Source organism: Leuciscus leuciscus, assembly GCF_965113295.1.
Source record: "Leuciscus leuciscus genome assembly, chromosome: 20".
NCBI lineage: Eukaryota > Metazoa > Chordata > Actinopteri > Cypriniformes > Leuciscidae > Leuciscus > Leuciscus leuciscus.
Window position 1 is genome coordinate 18,369,797 of NC_138744.1, and position 19,359 is coordinate 18,389,155.

The 19,359-nt window shown below is 37.2% G+C and overlaps 1 protein-coding gene across 4 annotated transcripts in view; it reads left to right on the forward strand.

The window, feature by feature from the left end:
- Positions 1 to 19,359, forward strand: part of LOC309483302 (cell adhesion molecule CEACAM16-like) — a 58,726-nt gene that overhangs the window by 36,542 nt on the left and 2,825 nt on the right. For 3 of the 4 annotated variants that reach the window (XM_082149050.1, XM_082149051.1, XM_082149056.1), the window contains 4 exons: positions 10,765 to 11,085; positions 15,243 to 15,518; positions 15,634 to 15,888; positions 17,211 to 17,340. In XM_082149050.1, coding sequence (XP_082005176.1) covers positions 10,765 to 11,085; positions 15,243 to 15,518; positions 15,634 to 15,888; positions 17,211 to 17,340 — 982 coding nt within the window. The remainder of the gene's footprint in view (positions 1 to 10,764; positions 11,086 to 15,242; positions 15,519 to 15,633; positions 15,889 to 17,210; positions 17,341 to 19,359) is intronic. The other variant, XM_082149052.1, reaches the window with a different exon arrangement.

Sequence of the window (19,359 nt, forward strand, 5' to 3'; positions counted from 1 at the left end):
CGATGCCACGCGTTTTTTAGGCCAAAACATTTTTTGTCACATAGCCTACAGCAAACATCTCCTCACTATCCGCTAGCTGCCTGTCCCCTGAACACACTGTAAAAAACCGCGGTCTCTGTAGACACCACAGGCTCCACAAACGGCAACAAAAACAAACTGGGCTCACCCGCACCACGAAACACAACAAACAGTGCTCCAGCGGTGTGGTTTGGGGGTTAGTGTGCGTGCACATGAAGTGGGTGTGGAGAGAGAGAAGCATGAAGAGGGAAGTTTGAATTATGGCCGACACACGACCAAAGAGACGACGTTCCGATGAACAAATTGCAAAGAAGAGGGACAAGGATAAGGGACGAGGATAAGGAACGCGCGAAATACCGAATTTACATCGGAAAAAACTTCGAAAGGTGGCGAGAACTCCGCCGGCAGAAGGGCTTCCAGTCCGACATTCAGTTGCTCTGTTTTTGCAGAACAGGTAAATCCATATTTCTTTCTAAACTGACGTTCATGTTCGCCAAACCAACACAAGGATGTAATTAGCTAGAACTATGCAGTCAGCGTTAACTTTGGTGAATACAACATATAACGTTATGTTTCTAACAGCTAGCGATCAATCTCTATTGTAAATGATCAAGCAAATTCACAGTAGGGCGACAATTTGTGTGAATGATTGTTTTCATCCACTCTTTGTTATGATTTTGAATGTTCATTTATAGGCTGTTGACAACTTTGACTAAATTTGTTTATGACGCCGCCGTTGTTTATGCTGACTGGGAAACGCGAAGCTACGTTATCTTGCTATTATTGCGTCCTTGTATGGGAGCTATAGTTATAGCTTCAGGTGGCGAAACGATTTTAAAATAATGTTTATCTTTTTCTGCATTCTGTTCTGCAATATATAAAACCCTTTATCTAACTTGGCGACATTACATATTGAATGAAGTATTCAATGTAAACTTGTAAACAATGTAAACTCAGTAAAACTTAACTTTGTTTGTAGTGACTAGACTTTCCTTTATGCCGGAAGGGAGGGGAGGAGGGAGGAGACGGGATGAGGAGGAGGGAGGGTCTAGCTAGCCTCCGTTTTGTTTGACAACAATTCGAATGTCAACAAGAAGTTACGACTCCCAGCATCGCTTACAGCACCTTTAACCCCAAAAAGACAAATTTATAAATCTGGAAGCAAAAATGAAATAAGCAACTACAGGTCTATTAGTATATTGCCAGTAGCATCTAAAATTCTGGAGAAAGCTATTGTAGAGCAGTTAACTGATCACTTAGATTGTAATAATTTGTTGCACTCCATGCAGTTCGGTTTTAGACGTAACCATTCCACCGACGCAGCCTGCTGCTATCTGATAGAAAATATAAAGGCCAACTTGGACAGAGGGGGCACGGTGGGTGCCGTGTTTTTGGACTTGCGAAAAGCCTTCGACACGGTAAACCACCGTGTCCTCCTGTCTAAGCTCTCTAAGTATAATCTGTCCATGGAGACACTGCATTGGATACAATCATATCTCTCAAATCGGATGCAATGTGTGAGGGTAAAAAATGTATTGTCCTCTCTGAAGCCTGGCAAAACTGGGGTCCCGCAAGGATCAATTCTGGGACCCTTGTTGTTCAGTATTTACATCAATGATCTCCCGGCTGTGTGCAAGGGCGTAGACATCATCATGTACGCAGATGATGCCGTCATCTACGTACATGGGAGGGATATTGAGCAAGTAGCCACTAAATTGTCCTCAGCCATGGACAAAATAAGTAATTGGCTTAAATCTTCTTGCTTAACACTAAATATTGAAAAAACTGTTGGAATGTATTTTGCTAAGTCCAATAAAGTTAAAGATATGCCTAACATCTATGTTAATGGACAAAAAATGTACATCGTGACAGATATAAAATATCTAGGTGTCCATTTGGACCGAACTCTAAGTTTTAAAAAACATATTAAAAGAATGTGCAACTCTATTAAATATAATATCTCCATCTTTAGACACATTAGGAATAGTTTGACAACAGAAGCATCTTTCATGTATTTTAATGTCATGATCTCTCCACACATCACCTACTGTTTGTCCTGTTGGTCTCAGGCCAACGAGACCACACTCAAACCGCTCAGATCGGTCTATAATCTAGGCCTTAAAGGTGCTTGACAGAAAAGCCCCTCGCTATCATCACTGTGATATTCTCAGTAAATATAAAATATTAAGTTTTGATTCTCTAATTCGATATACAAATTTAAGAACTGTTTTCAAAATTGTTAATAATATTGCTCCACCCTCAATGAAAAAAGTCATAAAACTTTACTCTGAACAAACAAACCGAACTCCACTGCTCACAGAAATTGTACTATCCCGAAAAGATCCTCCGCCTTTGCACAGACAGCCTTCTCATATAAAACTATTAAACAATGGAATCAACTCGCAGATAGTCTGAAATTATCTGTAGATCTGTTTCTCTCGAAACTTAAAGAATTACATCCTTGATAACCAGCTGTGTCAGCATCAGCACACTTGAAGTCTACAAATGTAATATTGAAGTAAATGTTTTTGACTATGTTGTATATATTTTAGGCTGTTATGGTTTTTTGATTAGTTTTTTATTTAATGTTTTAATATTGTGCACCTGCCCAGGGACTTCAGATGGAAAATAGCTTTTGCTAACTCTGGTACAAAACATCTTTTCGTAAGATTAATGTATTTTGTACATTGTCCATAAACTAATAAAACATTTTTTTTTTAAATAATGATTTTCCGAAAAAGACCCAGCCATCAAGACCAACATCATAGTTTTAAATTGGACAACATGCACCTCAAACACACGCAGAACTACACTTACCTTGGCATAAATATTAGCAGCACAGGAAAAAAAAGCTGTTAACGACTTGAGAGACAAGGCACGGAGAGCGTTTTATGCTATTAAGAGAAATATCCAAATTGACATCCCAATCAGAATCTGGCTAAAAATAATCAAAACTAATTGAGCCTCCAGCAGGACATGGCTACCAACTTTACGCTTAGAGACACTGATATAAATATTAGAAGTAATCTAGAAGTAACCTGTTTATTTTCATGTAAAAAGTTTTTTTTTTTTATATATATATATTTTATGTATTTATTTATTTTTATTGTATAGTGTTATGAATGCTTTGACAATGTAAAGATTTTTCACCATGCCAATAAAGTTATTTGAATCTTGACAGACAATTGTTAGTTTTGTGCGTCTGTGTGTGAGAGAGAGAGAGAGAGAGAGAGAGATTGTGTGCTTAAATGTGTGTGTAACCCCACATTATAAGGACAAAATGTTACCACAAAGATGGCAATATCCGAAATACTCTTTTTTGGGGGGGGAACAGCTGAAAATGTAGAAATGTTTAAAATATTCTGTAATAGGTAGGGTTAGTGTAGGGGGATATAATATACAGTTTGTACAGTATAAAATCATTACGTCTGTAAAAAGTCCCCATAAAACATAAAAACACAACACAACATTGCTTGTTCTTGTTGAAATGAGAGGACTGTTTGATGAAGTTGAAACCCTTGTGATCCCAGTCTCATCAGCTGAAGCTGAAAGAAGTTTCAATGCTCTTAGGAGACTGAAAACATGGCTCAGAACAATGGCACAAGTGACACTTAACAGTATTGCTGCATGTGTGCCATGTCCAACAGGACAAACTGGACATTATTGAAACAAATATGCCACCAGTTCATTTCTGTTAAAGGGATAGTTCACTTAAAAATGAAAATTCTGTCATCTTTTACTCTCCCTCAAGTTGTTTCAAACCTGTATGCATTTCTTTCTTCTGCTGAACACAAAAGAAGATATTTTGAAGAATGTTGGTAACCAGTATTGAGTATTTTTTCTACTATGGAAGTCAATGGGGTCCATCAACTGTCTGGTTACCGATACAGGTTTGAAACAACTTGAGAGTGAGTAAATGATGACAGAATTTTCATTTTTGGGTGAACTGTCCCTTTAATGACAGATGCAGCTCAGCTTCTGGGGATGTCCCCGTCTCCACCAATTTTAGAATCAAACCTACGCCCTTGTGCCAGCAGTATACCTGATCTAAATCTGTTCTCACGATAACTTGTAGCTAACGTGAGCTGTTTAGCTGTGCTAAATCCCGCTGCTATGAAGGCCTACAGCTAAATCCCGCTGCTATGTGCAAGATAAGATAAAAATAAAAGATAAAAGCAGTTTGTTGCCATCAAGTAATACATTTATTTGTATAGCACTTTTCATAGTAGGTACATACAGCTTTACAGAAAGACAGACCGTGATTGTATAGTAATTAAATAGTATATGTATATTGTATATGTAAATTGTAAATATTCTATTGCTAATATTTCAAATCTCAAGTTGTTGAAAGCAAAATATAATTTGATTAACATGTCAAAGCTTTTTTTTTATGGCTTTAATTAAATTATTATATCACAGAACAATATACAGTAGTGTAGCAGCGCAGTGCAACATCAGAACGTAGGCTCACTATTGGCCAGCATCACACACATGACCAGTGACTATGGAAGGCAAAAAGGCCAAAACGTGTGAAATTGTCGTGTTAACACGTGTTTACACAACAGTTTCACACGTTTTGGCCCTTTTGACCTTCCATAAGCGTCGGCCAATAGTGAGTCCACGTTCTGATGTTGTGCTACGCTGTTACACTACGTGAACCCACGTCAGAGGCCCACACAGAAGAAAATCAATAAAGTGAATAAAATATGTCAGAACGTAAGTTTATTATTGGCCAGCATCACACATGACCAGCGTCAGCCAATAATAAGCCTACGTTCTGACGTAGAACCCAGAAGCACTGGGCTGTTTACACTATGTCAACAGCGTAGGAGAATGACGTGGAAGAGAAGAGATTGTTGAATAATGTCGTAATGGCTGGGTTTTTACACACAAAAAGTATTCTTGTCACTTCATAACATTAAGGTTGAAGTACTGTAGTCACATGGACTATTTTAACTATGTTTTTACTACCTTTCTGGGCCTTGAAAGTTGCAATGACATTGCAGTCTATGGAGGGACAGAAACCTCTCAGATTTCATCAAAAATATCTTCATTTGTGTTCTGAAGATGAACGAAAGTCTTACGGGGTTGGAACAACATGAGGGTGAGTAATTACTGACAGAATTTAAATTTTTGGGTGAACTAACCCTTTAAGATGATGTCAGCATATTCATTTCTAATGTACATGTGTGTCAGAGACATTGCTTTTTCATCGTTTAGGCTAATGAATGTAGCCACTTCTATATACCAAGTTTGGTCTCCGAAGTGTTATTGATTAAAGTGAGTAATTGTTATGTATTGAATTGTTAAAGCTGTTTGTTGAGAATGTGTTAGAGTCAGGGTATGGTCTCAAATATATTTATTTTTATTCAGATTTTATATACATTTACTAATACGTTATTAAAATCAAAGGTTGTATTTGTTAACATTAGTTAATGCGCTGTAAACTAACATGAACAATGAACAGCTGTATTTTTATTAACTAACATTAACAAAGATTAATAAATACTGTAACAAATGTATTGGTCATTCATTGTTAGTTCATGTTAGTTAATACACTAACTAATGTTAAATAATGAACCTTATTATAAAGTGTTTCCGTTTATTTTATTTATTTTTTTTTTAATGTAAAAACCTAAAGTGACTATTTACATAAATTGTATACCCCAATGCAAACTCGTGTGGACCATGTCACGGTTCATGGGTCTGTGTTTTCTTCTCTGTGTGTCTGTCTAGTATTGTCAACTGTCTGATTGCTTGTTTGGGTTTCCTAGCAACCTTGATGATGATTAGTTAATCACATAGACTTAATCAGGGTGGCTGCACCTGCAGACTATTACCACTCCTATATATCTGCCTAGCGTTTGCTGTGTTTGTTGTCAGATCATTGTTTTGTACGTGTCCTGTTGCAAGCCTCACCAGTGTCTCTCTAGTCCTCTGTTCCTGTTCCGATTCTTCTATCTGTTGTGGATTACTGCAAGTCTATGGTGATCATCTTGCTTCAAGGAGTTGCATCTATTGCCTTGCTACATTTGACTATTTGGATTCATTATCACTATTAATAAACTCTTCACTTGCACTTGGATCTCGAGTATCTCTGCTGACAGACCACCCCTGTGTCAGTTGTTAAGAAAACAAATACAATAAATTTACCTTTCAACTGTATCATTGCCTTAAATTTATTTGTCCAGTTGTAAATGTTATCTTTGTAAAATTGTGAAACTATTCTCAATGATTTATGATTGATAGCACTTAAGTTATTGGAGTAAGGCTTACTTTTAAGGCAATCGGTTTGCATGGTTTTAACAAGTAAACTGGATTGCTTTTGAAGTAAAGTAAACTCAGTAATTCCAAGTTGTATGCAGAAAACATCAGAGTTAACACAACTAGCATAAATGAGTACATCTAAAGTAAATGATCAAGTATACTATACAAATTAGTTTTAAGTTACTGGAACTCTCTTGTAAGTGTACACTACTAGACATGCACTTGTTAGTACTAGTACATACTATTCCTATTCATTTTATTTCAAAGCAATCGGTTTGCATGCTTTTTTTAAGTACGGTTTACTAATTGGATTTTCCAGTGTAGTCTGACACATCCAGCCTTGACAATACTGTCCACACCTTGCTCTTTCTCGTCCTCTTCCTCCTTTTACACATACTCTTCCTCCTCTCCCTCTCAGATTGTTTCCATATTGTCATCAGTGCACCAGTGTCACCTGTACACTCTGAACTGGCTCATATTATACAGATATTGTTCATATATCATCAGTGTCACCTACTCTGAACTGGCTCATATTATAGGCCACAGTTGGTTTGATCACATCATTAGAAATCAGTGTGAACAATTTTGAATCGTTTGAATTGTAAAAAGAGAATTGCAAAAAGAGTGCAGGAGATTTGCAAACAGTGTCTAACTGCCTGAACTTGTTTACGGTTTTGCAGAAATAGTGATTTATTCGACAAATTGGTTTAGCCTATTGAGAATTTGGTTCAGAGAATGGAGTTTAGTGTTTTAGCAATTCAGAAAAACTGTAAAAGGCTTATTCAAGTAGGCTAGGCTACAATACAGCAGGATGCAGTAACTATTTTAGTGTTGTTTTAGGTGTACAATATCTATACGTATTGCCTTCGATGTCAATTTATAGCCTTACACGTCAGCTTGGATACTTGCATGGTTAAACAATTTCAAGACGTTGACGTCACGTCAGGTCGTCACGTTCAGAAGACGCTCAAAAGGACATAGGCTTACATGACTTTCGGATAGACGTTCGATCGGTCGGTCGTTCGGATGTTAGAGTGTGCGCCATACCATATAATCCAGAATCCAGACCTTCTGCCGTCAGTCTGAAGGTCTGGCAACGCGAGACTAGATCGTGCCATGCCTGGGTTAGGCACCATGAAAGTGGCTCAGCTTTTAGCAGTGTCAGAGACAATTTATAGGGCAGTGTTCATCGCTCTATATATCTTCCACGGCCAGTTCTGGGTAATACATGTAATCTAATCAGATTAAAAAAATAAAGTGCTTGTATTTAGATTAGCCTACATTTTAAAATAATCGCAATCAACTACAGGTACTTTTTTATTGATTACGTGATTACACATTATTCACATACATGGCAGTAGCCTAAATCATTCATAATTTATTGATTCTCCCTAATTCTTCTTTTTCATGTTTAAAATGTTCATTTCTAAAAAAGCATATCCCTTAGCCTATATACATTCAGAAAGTCTTCTAGTTTTGTGAAATTGCACATTCAAGACCACCCATAAGTAAGGTGGCTATAATTACATGGAAAATTAAGAAATCAAAGCATTTGACTGCAGAAATCAGTGTTTTCTCAACATTGCAACATTGCATATCGAATTGACTCTTGATGAACACAATTATTATTAGAATTTTCACTCAGTAAGTCATCTGTATTGCTATGTCTTTGGAAGGCTTTTCTCTTTCAAACACAATTTTATTATAATTTGTATTATTTTAAAATATATTTCATTTTTAGCTTTTTATTAAACTTACAAACCCCCTGCAGTTTCTTCAAACCCCAGTTTGGGAAACCCTGGCGTAATGTAGAGTTTAATGCACTTCATGTTGTTGATAAAAAAGAATGGAATTTATTTTCTTTTTCTTCATATTTTTATATCAATATGGTACAATATTATTCTATTAAGTTCAATGTGATAGATAAACGAGTTAGGTCAAAATAAATCTAAAAGTAACCATAAAGTAGTCAGATTATATTACCTAAAATGTGAAATGTAATGGATTACATTACTAAGTGCAATTTTTGTCATGTCATTTGGAATCAGTGACCAACTACAATTTGTAAGTCAACCCAGCATTGTCCATGCTAACCTTCTCAGAGGCAGAGTATGCCCTGGGTAAGAGAGCTGTGATCAGCTGTGAGCAAAGTGACACATTTCTGACCCCCCAAAAAAGTCACTCCCTCATTTATTTTGCTCTAAATAAAAGGTAATAGTCAAATATTTTTGGGCCCACTTTATGTGTCTTTAAAGGTACAATATGCAAGAATTTTTGCCGCTAGAGGGCGCTACATTCCAAACAACAACAACAACGGCGTAGCTTGATGACGATGTGAAGGAGCGTGGAATGATGGGAACTGTCGTTTTAAACTCCACCGTGGATGTAAATCAGTCAGACGGGAATCGAAAAATCATGTTCATGGATGAGGCTAAGTTCTATTTTTATAAATGTTGCGTTTAATGACATGCTTTTTGTGGCGAGGGGGGCGTGGTTCAGCGCGGTCTGTGATGGGAGAGAAAAGAGACGAGCAAGTAGGTCAAGTGCAAATGCACCTGTGTCTTATTGCAGTGATCGGCGTGGAGAGACCGCTTATAAGCCGCGCTGGAACGAGAGAGAGACTGGAGAGAAAATTGGACGCAGAGGAAGAAAACCGGTGGATCCAAGCTCTCATTTTTGAACTGTTTTGTGCCGTCGCGGTTGCCACAGTGAATGCGCGTTGTGCGCTGCTTTTGTTTGTTTTGCTTTATTTTAATAAAGTACGAGTCCCAGTCACGACGACGCGTCTTCTTCCTTCCTGACTCTTAAACCTCATCACACTTTTATTTCATTAAAATGAATTAACCGCAAGAAAAGTAAGGTTTAATACTTCATAGATGTTACTGTATTTGTTGAATTCATTGTTGTGATAACGTTGCGCAGTTTTACATGTTCTAAACAATTGTTGTAAAAGTACATTCGAACATGCCCACATCATTTGCCAAAATACTGATTAATCTTTATGTATAACACATGCTATGTTTATTTACATGGCCATAAACACCAGACGTGATAAACAATGTCAATAAACTAAACACAAATCTAAAGCAATAATACTTTCCTTACATAAACATAACTATTACCGAATGCTACATTTGGAAAATATAAAATTAAGCATGCTTTGTCGACAGAACCAGCTGCAATCGGTAAAGAATAATTGTGTCCCATAACGACTGCAAGAAACAAGCTAAAGTTTGTAGCTTGATAGACGCTACAACTACAACTTCCGCATTTGTCCAGGACTCCACGCAGTACGAGCGGAAACCGAGGGTGACGCGGATATGACGCAATTGACTGGCGACTCCCAGCTCCCCCCTGCTCTAACGCCCCGTTTCCTTGGTTAAAATCGCAATTTTCTCACGATTTAAAAATAGTTGGAAACATTTGGGATATTGTAAGTAATCAACTTAACAAAATATATAACACTGGCCTTGAGATTTTGGGATATTTTAATGCAAAATTCTTACATATTGTACCTTTAACTAAGCTATGTACTAATATATAATTAATTTGATACAATGCACTTATATTGTGTAGGTACCCTAAATGTTTTTACATTGTACTTAAAAAATACTTGCATGTAATTACAGCTGTAATTAATTTATGTAATTACATCTATAATTACACTGCTGACTGACCTGAGTCCTGACTGTACTTACTGACCAATCTGTTAGTTTTTTACCCTTTATGAGACTGAATTGTTGGGTTTTATGTCCGAGTAGCCTAACCTAGTGAAAAATATACAAACAATACAAACACTGTTATTCCCGTCCTAAACAATATTATCACACACAATGTGGAAAGACTGAATCAGTAATACTAAAACATGTGAGTTGAATAAAGCTGATTAAGAGGTTAAGTGTTTGGAGAGATCCATGATCAAATCTATGACTATCCATAACGCTATCCAGCGTTAATATCCAGCGCTAGGTGGCGCAGTGAGTGAGCTCTGCACTCTATATAACGGCCGTTTATCATTAACTGAAAACTGATGTAAATAGTTCAGATGATTTGAGCTGCAGTTTCTGACAGATGAGAGCTCGATCATGATGGTTTCTCATCGTTTATACTGGACGCTGTGGCTATTTTCGTGTTTTAGTGAGTCTTTAAAGAAATAATTTATGCTGTTTTATGCTCTTTTAGAAATTAATTATGCAAATTATGCTGTGTGTTGAATTTCTGTATAAAATAACACACTGGTGAGAGCTCGATCATGATGGTTTCTCATCATTTATACTGGACGCTGTGGCTGTTTTCGTGTTTTAGTGAGATTTTTTTAAAATTAATTATGCTGTTTTATGCTCTTTTAGAAATTAATTATGCAAATTATGCTGTGTTTTGAATTTCTGTATAAAATAACGACACTGATTGTTGTTAATTATTTAACTGCAGAAACGTGAAAGTCTGCCTTTTAGTGAAATAGTTTTTTTTCCCCCATAGGACAATATTCCGGTCAAGATCTGCAGTTTCCTGAGCCGGCTAATGGAGCAGTGGGAGAAAGCGTGGTGCTCGCCCCTGTTAACCCACCCTCCACATCCATTCTTATAACTCAGTGGTTTTTTACTAACACAGCGATAATTATAGTAGCGTCTGGTGTAACTACAGTAACCCCCGCATATGAAGGCAGAGTTAGTTTGAACATCAACACTCTCGCTCTGGAGCTGCAGAATCTGAGACTGAATGATTCTGGAATATACAGACTCAGTGTAACACTTACTGCTGGAGGAGCACTTACAGGAGAAACTTCACTACAAGTGTTCGGTGAGTGTGTTGCTAAAACTAGGTTCAACGTTTGATCATAAATTAGGCTATATAGGCCTAAAAGATTATGATAAGGAGAAGGTTAAAGAGGTGTTTAATAATATGGAAACTATTTTAAAAGAAACATTTAATAAACAGTAAGCCATGGATGTTTGAAATGGCATTGGCTAACAAAGGATGTTTAACAAAAGTAGGACACTAATGAGGATTTTAAAATAATAATTATAGGCTATTTTAGATATGCACATGCCTGCTTTTTTTTTCGCAGTGAACTGGGTGCTAATAGTGTTCGGCTGGCCACAACACTTGGAAGTTTTAAAGCCCAATTTGCACCCACTAGCTATGGTGATTCAAGGCTTGAAATCCTCAATTTTAGAGGGTATGCATTGACGTCACTTTCCCGCCGGAACACGCCGCCTCGATCAGCAGGACAGAGTGGCAAAAGAGCTGGTGTGTGACTGGATTTAAATGGGGAAACTGCGAAAACGCGAGTAGGATTATCAGTTTAAACCGGTTGGACTTGATATTGTGTTCCTTACAACTTACCAAATATCCAGTGATCCATGGATATTGACATGCAACCAGGAATCGTATTTCCTGACATTTATAGGCAATGTGATTCGACACTGGGGAAATACATAAAGCAATTTTGCCTGTAAACAATATATAATTACAATATAGGTAGGTCTAAATCCGGGTGATCACTCGTATCAATGTCATTTATATCGTCATATCGTCCAGCCCTAAAACTTGTATATTTTTTGTCAGTGTTTATTTAAAAACATCAAATTATGCATAATATAAAATGGTAAATATTTAATTGATGAGTTGTCAATACAAAAAAATAACAATACAATATATAGGGTATGATTTTACCCATAGACAGTATATAAACTGGACACAGCGACCCCATTGGATTCAACGGAGACAAGTGAAGTCAATTAGAAGCACTAACTTCCTGATGGTCGAGCGTACTGCGCAGACTCAAACTGAGCTTGACGACGTAGATGTGACGTGAGCAACCCGTCTATCTACTAGTAGCTGTACCAAGAGAAATCTGAATCATTCCCTTCCGAAACTTGCAGAGACAGAGATCGTGAGTAGGAGGTGTCTATGAGCTAGAAGCAGGAGAAACTTTTGCTAAGTATTCTGATTAATTACTTTGTCATTTTTCCCCCACGTCCCCCCGATTGCCCACGAGCTTCTCCTCCTGTCCATACGGTAATCTCTCTACTGTGCGACAGAGTCGCGTGTTATGACGCACTCGTTAGCCTATTTTTGCAAAAACTGCTTCTACGGGGCCATAACGTAAGATACAAGGTAATGGAGCCTTTTATACATTTTCGTGTTTCTTTAGAAATAAATAATGGACAAATGGAGTCTTTAAACGCCTCAGATGTAAAGTTATTCGCTGTCAAAGTGACGCCAAAATGAATGGGAGTCAATGGGATGCTAACAGCAGGTGATGGTCCGCTAGCCAATGGCGGCGCCCGGGGAAACTTCAAAATAATATGAAACCCTGCCCCCCTGATTTTACCCCAAAATGCAGCATAGGCCTAATAACACAATGATAAATCCACCTTTCGCTGCCTGGATTCCAGCTGTTTCTATGAATTGCAGCGATCCATTTTCTTCTCTTTTCGCTTGCTTTAGGCAGTCTGTTAAAATATACCCCACATTTCTTGTCAATTATATTTATACAGTCAATCTCAAAGGTTTTTCCCGTTTTAGATGTGCTTTATGTGTTTTTCGCGGCATTCACGCTGAAAACCTATGCTGCCGCTCAGTCTTTCTACCACTCAGTGACCTCACCGCAGTCACTCAGACCGACGTATACCCAAACTAGGCATAAGCGAACTAAGCGGCTGCTTGGGGCCCCTGGTAGTTTTGTTTGTTTGTTTTTTACATAATAATTAACTTAAAACAAGTGACATAAATAAATGAATGAATAATTCAAGACAAGAAAATTCTGATTTCATGATCAATATAGGCTACCTGCCTACAACTGCTGCTGTGTCTGCCAGTGTTTGAGTCATGCGCATAGACACCTCGCGTGCATAGACAATTCGTGCGCAAAGTCACGGTAATGTTAAGCCATGTCACAAAAATTTGATTTGATCAATGATTGATGATTGACATTTAAATTGAATGATATTCAGAACAGAGCAAGAATAAAAAAAAAAACTATAAACAAGCCAAAACGAAATAATTTAAAGCGAAAGTGAAAGTAAGCGGCATTGGGCTCACGTATCTCTCTCATTAGAATACAAATGTTTCAACATTCGCAATGTATTTGGATGGTAAACTATTATTTATTATAGGCTTCTTTGTACTTCACTCACGTTCCAATATCGACAGAAAAAATCATCCTCTTCACATGCGCAAAAATGTGCTTGGAAACATCACAGTGGAGCGGTGCTTACGCTGAATGGTACGACTTGTACTACTGACTATTTAAACAGAGCAGCAGTGTAATTTTTATATGTTAGGTTGACTATTTTATTCTTATATTTTATTACGGCTATAATGAACAGGCTGCGATGTCAAGATTGCAATGCTGGAATATGTTGTGTGTGGCACGGGCGCAATCGAACAGTGGAAACATAAAAACATACTACATCATGTTCATACAAGACATAATTCAAACTGCAAAGTGTTGCAAAACGTTGGAGGATATTTTGCAAATAATTGATTTAATATGTTTTGTGACAGTTTGTTTTCAGAAGTTTCAAAGAGTAAGTAAAAAAGTAAAGAAAAAGTTAAAACTTTTTAATTTAAGTATCTATTTTTTATTAAGTATTTATTTTGTATTAATACATGACCTCATTGTATTAATTTATAATGTAACATTATAGCGTGACATTTGTGTCAATAATCGTCAAGCACAGGTGACTCCGCGTCTTGGGAGGGGGCCCCCAAATAAAATTCTGCTTTGGGCCCCCAAAAGGCTTGGGCTGGCACTGCCCCCTCTCCAAACTTGGCAGCCACAAACATGCCATGAAAGTGGAGTATTGAGAAAGAAGATCACCCATATTATTTGTTCTCCTTTGTTTAACAAAACTCAGCTAGGAGAACCAGCTGACGATATCGATTGTCCTCCATTTGTTTTTCTTCTCAGTTTGATCTGATCTCACGATCTCCGTGAGATCTCGTCTCACTGTGGAAATGTTACTACAATCGACAATCCGGACGAATCTTCTGCCCACAGTTTTAAAATTGTTTAAGATTTGAAAATCGTAGTGTGTCCCAGGCCACAGACAGTAAACCAGACATGCAGCGATGAGTGTTTTGCCCCCTATAAAGTTCCCTGGTTCCACTTAAATGTCTTTAACTAATATGTACTAGCATTTAAATTAATAATTTGATACAATCCACTTAGTCTGTACATTTATGTTTTTACATTGTACATATATATTTATAAAATACCTGCATGTAATTACAGCTTTAATTCATTTCTGTAATTACATACATTGCCGGCCCTTCCCTTACAACTTACCCCGCCCTGAAACTTAACCAGACCACCAAACCTGTCCCTAACTTTATCTTATCTATATCCCACCTCAATAGCAGGAAAAGTGTTTTGCAATACAACATGAACACATGAAATCTAACAATGATTTTTATGTAAGTACATAGTAGTTAAAGACACTAAGGTGTCATATTTGAGATGTGACCCAAAAATGTACATTCAACATACAGAATTCAATGGTTAATATAAACAAACATTTAAAGACTAAACAACTGTTAACATTACTAAACAAATAAAAGTTACTAAATAAAACAAAAGCAAGCTGTAAATAATTATAGCGATTCTACATTACAGTAGGTGCTGCCACATCACAGTTATTTGCAGTCTTAAACAAAAAGTATTCAGACTTCATAGTAATACTAGGTAGGAGTGCACTTTTAACTAAATTGTAATAATAATTTCCAAAGATTCTACATGCAGGGGGATCGGTGTAGTGAATGGGCTGGAAAATTATGCCTGTTTGTTATGCAACTGACTATCAATAGGAACCAGTAATTAATGAAAATATGCACACTGCAAAAGCACAAACTCTTTTGCTATTTTTACAAATGTTCAGTGGGTCCGAAATGTGAAAGATTCATTTTAGATCGAGTGTACTTTATTTGTTCTTTCTTTTTCATTTACACAGAAAAAATATCTAATGTCAAGGTTATTGATCCAGAAGAATCATTAATAGAGGGCGTCTCATCTGCTAACATCACCTCTGAGGGAACTGGCAACATCACCTCTGTGGAGTGGATGAAAGATAACATTCCTCTGTCTCCTAGCAACCGCATCATCTTCTCACCTGATAACAGATCAGTGTCCATCAGTCCAGTGCAGAGAGCAGACAGTGGGGAATATCAGTGTACTTATAGAAACCCTGTCAGCTCTGAGACGGCAAAACTCAGCCTGATCATCAACTGTGAGTGTTAAACATTTAAACATCAAGATGACTTGAGCTTAAACCTGATGAAATATAGACATACTTCAGTGCTCAGTTTGTCCCTCTGACAGTGAGTCTCTTGTGTTTGTTCTAGATGGACCAGAAAATGTTTCTATTGAAGGTCCGGAAGTGGTGGATTTAGGGGTTCGAGTGTCTCTGTCTTGCTCTGCAAATTCTGAACCTTCTGCCTCATTCATCTGGAGGTTTAATGGAACAGACACCAATGTGACCACAAACACTTTCACCATAGATGAGACTGACTTCACAGACAGTGGAGATTACGAATGCACTGCCTCCAATAGTGTCACGAAGAGAAGTGACTCACAAAGACATGCTTTAGTAGTTAAAGGTAAAAAGATAAAACTAACCTGAAATGTGTTGGCACTTTTTGATAACCAATACTTTGATCTTAATTTACCTATTAAAGCAGGGGTTCTCAACCTTTTGCAAGCTGGGCCCCCCCAAAGCTGGTTCATTGCAGTTGGGCCCCCCCCCCTCCCCCCGCCCCGCTCCCCTCCCCATTGTGGAGACTCTCTATTCGTTCCGGTGAAATTACAAAACAAAATGCACACAAACGTGTCTCTGCCTGATATACAACCACTGATAAACATAATCGGTTTTGATAAAATAAAATAAAAACTAAACGAGTGCGGATTAGAACCCAGAACCTCTGACACGCTTGGCAAAAGTTCTACTACTGGACCATTATCACATTGTTGGATCTATTTATTTATTCACGTGAAAATTCTCAGCACTAACAATATACCTCATTAAACGACAAATTAAACCCAATGTACTATTTAAATTGCTTGCTGGACATCGTAATGTTATTGTACATACATCTGATTTATGATTTAGCATTGTGTTAGCAACGCTTGTTTATTACAATTTTTTATTTATTTACATTAAGCTACAGGACATCGTCTTTCAAAACATGACCTGCGCGTTAAAGAGAAAAAAAAAATGAATGCGTCATTGTACCCAGCACTTCTGAAAATGCACTTCCGAATGCGTCTCTGTCAAAAAAAAAGTCGCCAGGAGGAGGATTTGTTTGTGTGTTATAATAGTCCAACCACTTGCATGGGGGGCATGCAAGTTTTTTTTTTCTCCCCCCATCCTGTAGTAGCCTACTTGCGCCCCCCCCGGGAGAGGGGCGAGGTTGAGAACCACTGTATTAAAGTATGTCATATTTTAAAAAATGTATGTTTAAAAAAATAGTAATAGGTACTTTTATGACATTTTGTATTGCTTTAGATTACTTTGGATAAAATTATTTGCATAAAAGTCTTCTACATAAAATAAATAAAATACACCCATTAGAAAGACATTAGACAGTACATTTCACATACCTTCATAATGCCTGCTTAATTTTTATTTAAGTTTTTTTTTATTACAATTTTGGTACAGGTGCATTACAGTAAGTATTGTGTACACTGTAAAAAATTTCTAACCTCTCCAAGCCAACATTTTCTAGTGACTGGTCACATCTAAATTTTTAAATTGGCCCAAGTGCAATTCTTGTTGCAATAGTCTGTTAACATTGGCTCAATGAAAAATAATACGTCAGACTAATTGAAAAATTTAGATCAGTCACTAGAAATCTTTGACTTGGGGATGTAAATTTTTTTTTACAGTGTACAGTAGATCATCTGTTGTTTATCTTTATCTTAGTAGGTGGTGATGGAGGAGGAGGAGGAGGAGGACTGACAACAGGAGCGATAGTTGGGATTGTCATTGGAGTTTTAGTGGCAGTTGCAGGCATTTGTGGTCTGATTTTCTATTTAGTCAAAACCAAGAAAATGTGAGTAAAACAATCTGTTTCTGAATGATGTGCAATTACAGTGACTTTCCCTCAAATATGCAGGTCCGGTTGTACAGGGGTGCTAGTGGGTGCTTAGTGCCCTCAATCAAAAACGTAAGAGCACCCTCAGTTGAAACTATTGTAGTAGCATATTGGCAAAAACAGATTTGGCCTACTGTATTCGGTACCTACTGATACGGGTATGCTTTCAAGTGCTGCCGTTCTATAGGTGTGTTTGCGTTCTGAAGAAGGTTTTGCAACCTTCAGGATTGTAGCAAATCAAAAACATGTCTGTTGAGAGACCAATCTTGCCAGCTACCTTGAAAGTACAAACTCAGAAGGACACAAGGACACAGAATGCATCTTTGTGTGAATTTAGAAGTGCTGTGATCTTGTTGCTCAACTAACCATACCAGCATATCACAAGGAAAGCACTGCCCAATGCACAATAAATAAAACATAACATCACAGATGTCATTCCCTCTTAAAACATCGCTTGAGTGAGAAGAGAAGTTTAAAGCTTTCAGCCTTCTTTACGTTGTCCGCCTAAAATGACTTCAGATATTTCTAATGGTTGCATCCTTGATATCAAGAACACAGCCAGGTACTTTAATGTGTTATTTGTAGTTCATTTACACGACAACAGCGTTTTGGGGTCCTGAAAACACGAAATTGGGTTTCAAAGTGTGATTTATTTTTAACAATACCATTATCGTCTCTGTGTAAACTACAAAAATGTGAATTTGTGAAAATGATGACGTCATGCGCATGCATATAACACTAGGTGCGTAGTGTTTCTTTACAAAGTGACATAGCCAACTATGTAAAGTGACTATGTCCAACTACTGGCCTGGCAGCACAATACAGCGTTTTTAATAGTTTTTGCAGACCCGTTTGAACAGGGATCATTTTAATTGATAATTGACAATTTTGTCCTCTGTATGTGAAAAACACAAAGGAAAAACTTTTCCATTTTTTAGTACACTGTTGTCGTGTAAATGTACCCAAAGTTTTCGTTGTCTGTATATAAATGTACCCAAAGTCTTCGTTGTCTGTATATGTCTGTTTTTGAGTCATTCACCAGTTCTCATGGTTTCAGAATAGTCCACACCTGTTCCCTGTTCTGTTGATAATCTTTCTTCTTTAGGCCCTGAGTTCTCTTCTGTTCATTGTCTCTCATTAAGTTAGGTTAGTTATGTATGCTATCGCTCTCTGTGTTTATTAAAAGTGTCTATTTATCGTTTGTTCTGCGTCACGCATCTTCCTTGGGATTTATTGAAACAATTTATTATTATAACTATTATTTTCAAAGAGTTCAATAGGTAAAAAGTAAAGGAAGTGTGCTCTAATAGCTTTTGCTGTGGTAATGAAATTGGTACTGAGAATCCTGTAATTGTACTGGTATAGTTACCGACTACTGAAATTTTGGTATTGGTTTTGTGACTATATTGTTAATAAAAAAAAACTAATTTGCCAGTAACACATGCCCTCATAATATTTTTTTAAATGCTGTTGCATAATTATTTGTAAAAGTACTGACTTGTAAACTTCTAAATCACCCACTGAACATCACTATTTTTGTTATGGAGGTACTTAGGAGCCGTTTAATGGTCCAAATGGGGATTTCCGGTAGGACGGGTGATGGTTTTTGCGCGTTACTGTCTTTCCTTTTACGCAACACAACAAGAAAAAAGTGAGCGAATGTTTGATTATTCTTTTTAACTCTTTAATTATATTTTACCCGTTCAAATTAGGAAACTATGTCGCTCAGAGGTCTTCTGTTTAACGCGGGTCTCATGAGCCCATCAGTTTTGGTCACCAAAGAGAGGTAATTGCTATATACCTGAGATCGGTCACATTCACGTTTACACAATCAAATATACTTTGGTATAGCCTCCATGGAATTGCATACACTTGAATTTAACTTAACGTTTACTTCAGAAGAGGTATGGCCACTATTACAGATATAAGCTGACCAACATTACTTCTCTTATAATAGCTTTGGATTGGCCATGCCGC